At 48.7% G+C, this 3,339-nt stretch overlaps 1 protein-coding gene across 1 annotated transcript; it reads right to left on the bottom strand.

The window, feature by feature from the left end:
- Nucleotides 1–257: 257 nt before the first annotated feature.
- LOC110546644 (growth/differentiation factor 3) lies at nt 258–2,427 on the bottom strand. The gene is made up of 3 exons (XM_021633602.2): nt 1,607–2,427; nt 912–1,072; nt 258–543 (listed from the first exon to the last, which is right to left on the bottom strand). Exons 1-2 carry the CDS (start codon nt 2,024–2,026, stop codon nt 926–928), a joined length of 567 nt encoding a protein of 188 aa, XP_021489277.1. The 5' UTR covers nt 2,027–2,427; the 3' UTR covers nt 258–543; nt 912–925.
- Between the last annotated feature and the right edge of the window lie 912 nt (nt 2,428–3,339).

Below are 3,339 nucleotides of genomic sequence, written 5' to 3'. Positions count from 1 at the left end.
CAAAGTGTTTCTCTTCTACACTGAAACCGAAGGTAATTTTGTCATGAAGTCCACACTGGGAATCCTTCCCTATGTCTATTTTTTAGCCATTGCAGAAGTCATTTGAGTGGATGCTAGAATGGGCCAAGATATATCATGAGAAGCGTTCTTCTTTTCATGGTCCTTGACGATTAGGACGTGAGACCTAGCATATATTCATTCCTCTTGCTGACTCAAGGAAAGGAGGTGGGGAATACAAAATAAGAGACTCTCGAGGGATGGTATAGCATTTTATTGAAGGGAATAAAAAAGCAAATTTCCATTAAGTTAAACTTAAGAGGCAGGAAGTCTCTTAAACAGTGAGACCTAACCCTCCCATGAGACAAAAGATCTCCCCCACTAGTCTAAAGGCAGTGAGGGCTAGCCTGTGACACAATACCCCCTTGACAGAGTTTTCACTCACTCCAGAGGCCAGAAATGCTGGGCTAAAGGGAACTGTCATTCCAAGGCTAGATCCGTTGCTAAACAGCTCCAAACCTATGGTACAGAGACTAGCAGAGCAGCCTAGAAGAATCCAAAACAGAGGCCCATTAAAACAATGTAACTTTAGCCCAACACAGAGAGTAAAAACATTCATTCAAGCTTCTCTTCCCCCTAAGTATCCTCAAAGATGGCTGTTAAACCTGGCCTTCCTAGACAATTCATGCCAGACAGCAATGTGCCCAGCCCCTCAGTGATAGCAGTGTCTGAGAAGAACAGTACAGCGGGTTCTGCCCCTGAAGAGAAATATCCATGGAGAGGTGACTCTGCAACTCCATCTTTACAATGCTTTGGAAAAGAGAAACCAAAACCTCTCACCCACCACCAAAGAGCTCTGGAGACCAGACCCTTAATAGCCGCCTGAGACTTAAATGGATGTCAGATCCACATACCGCTCCAGGGAATCTCAGGAACAGCCACACTTTTCTATTAGGGAGGTGTTCACGTGGTACACGCTCATCCTGTGTTCATCATCCTGGACCATGAAGGAGAAAAGACGGACCTTGATAGGACCACAGGCCTGAAAGAGCGGGGTACAGGTGGATTCCTCTCTCTGCAGAACAAATGACAGAAAGGTGAAACCTATTTTAGTCCTGGCCCCAGCGAACATGGCAGGTGTGAGTGGGGAGGGGGATTGGGTGCATGGGAGAAGCCTCCAGGTTAGCACTTCAGAATGGTCCTTTAAAAACTGGAGGTGTTCAGCTGGGCACGGCGGCCCGCTCCTTTAATTCAAGCAGAGGTAGGTTGATCCTTGTGAGCTCAAGGCCAGCCTGGTCTGCATAGTAAGTTCCAGAACAGCCAGAGCTACATAAGGAGACCCTGCCTCAAAACAGAACAAAACAAAATTAAACCTGAAGGTGTTAATTGTGAACAAAAACTATAGTAAGTTAAGAGCACATTGGGGAGAGACATGGAAAACTACATTGGTGTGGATTTCGTTAGCCCCACCTTCACTGGCTTCTTCGGCTCAAAAGGAGACATACACAGAGAGCTGAACATTTAATGCTATTCCAATATAACTCCCCCCCCACCCCAAAACAAAACAAAACAAACAAATAAAAAATACAACCAAGGCTTTGTTTTATACCTTATAGCATTCAAAGTTGGAGTGAAGGAGCTCACAGTTCATGGCCAGGCAGATCCCTTCACAGTAAGGGAAGCTGAAAACCTTGGGTGCCACGATGCACTGGCCCCACGAAGCTCTGTGAAGGTTCACCTTTCTATCCTGCAGGTGACACAGCTTCTCCATGGGAAGCCGAGCCTGGCCATGCTCCGTGTCCTGAGGATTCTGGCCGAAGATCAGCTGTTCCACGTTAGGGATAAAAGGTTCCTGGACGTGAGGCAGGTGAAACAGAGGTGGCTGAGTGTAGGAGAGGGATGCGAAGAGCAGCGCGACATCTCGTTCACCTTGGGTGCTGGAACACTCCCACAGGACGGCTTCCGAGGCATCGGTAGATACGGGCTTCTCCTCGGCCAGGAGGGTGGGCACCACCTTCATCCAATACATTAGTAAACAATAGATCTCCAATAAGCATCCTCCTTCCGATTGATAGGATGAGAAGATAATGGGGAAAGCACCCAGAAAGATCCTTTGCGGCCCCTTTTGATGGTCCTTGAACTCTAGAATGAGCTCAGAGGCATGAGGAGCAATTGGTACCCAGGCCCAGAGCTGTATTACAGACGTGCCGGAGAAGGGAGCTGCTTCGAACTGCAGAAGCCAGTAACTATGTAGGAACTGGGTGCCTGTGGGAACAGAGCGAAGCTTCAGGAAGTTGCGACAGCAGACACGCAGAGAAAGCTTACTCCCCGCCTCCCCAGACTTGCAGGTCCATCAGTCGCTTAGCAGGTCCCACTGGGAACACCCACCCACGAAGCCAGCTCTTGATTCCCTGGCAACCGGAAACGGGCTTCTCATCCTCTTCACTCACAACCCCGCAGTTGGAATTTAAGCAGAGAATGACAGCCTCGGGGCCAGTGACCATACAAGTGTGATATGACCCAGGACAAACACCAGCCCTGTCACTGTCACATTTCCTAACACAGCAGAGTTGTTGGCTGGACCACCAGCATTGTTCACTCCATACTAGAACACCTTTGCCCACAGAACACTAAGGCACCTGTCAGTAAGTCTAAGGCCAACCTACTTCTGGGACCCACAGAGCTAAAACCAGGAAGCAGAGCTGAGGCCCAGCTGAGTGTTCTTGCCCAGCTACTCCATGATAAATCCAAATGTCTGTGTTTCCCTCGGAGGCCCACAAAAACAAAACAAAACAAAACAAAACAAAAAAAAAACACTAGCAGATGGCTGCTGGAGTGTGGCCTCCCTGGCAGAGAACAAAAGCTGTAGTCACTTACTTTTCGACGTGAGGCTGAAACCGTGTCGTCTGGAAGAAAAGATCTCATCCACACTAGGAGGCAGAGGATGAGTGGGGCATTCCAGGGGCTGCACCCAGCTAAGGCTAACGCACCAAAGGGCCAGAACGAAAAGACCACAGCTAAGCCAAGAGCTACCACCCATGCGGCGGCCAGCCTCCATCGTGCCCCTCTTCAAAGCTCACTGCCTCTCCTTCTACCTTTAAATACTCACCTACCCAGGTGTGGGCCTCAGGTTCGCAGCTTGGGCCTCATTGGGAATCCAAGAAAAAGTGGGTTCAGGTGGGAAAATCTGCCATTCCTAGGACAGCTCAGAACCTCCTTATGTTGCAGAGATGTGAAAATGGTCATGCAGAGAATTTCTCCAACTATGCTTGGAATGCACAATGATACAATTAGTAGTTGGATGCATTTATAGGAAATATGTGCACTGAAGGGATGCATTGA

This window comes from Meriones unguiculatus, chromosome 6, assembly GCF_030254825.1.
Source record: "Meriones unguiculatus strain TT.TT164.6M chromosome 6, Bangor_MerUng_6.1, whole genome shotgun sequence".
Taxonomy (NCBI): domain Eukaryota; kingdom Metazoa; phylum Chordata; class Mammalia; order Rodentia; family Muridae; genus Meriones; species Meriones unguiculatus.
This window is presented reverse-complemented; position numbering and strand designations above follow the sequence as displayed.

Bases quoted from the DNA above. Each gene is read 5' to 3' on its own strand.
- LOC110546644 (XM_021633602.2), bottom strand. From the start codon at position 2,026: ATGTATTGGATGAAGGTGGTGCCCACCCTCCTGGCCGAGGAGAAGCCC. The intron at 1,073-1,606 runs GTATAAAACAAA...TTTGTTCTGCAG, and splicing joins CCAACTTTGAATGCTATAAG to AGAGAGGAATCCACCTGTAC.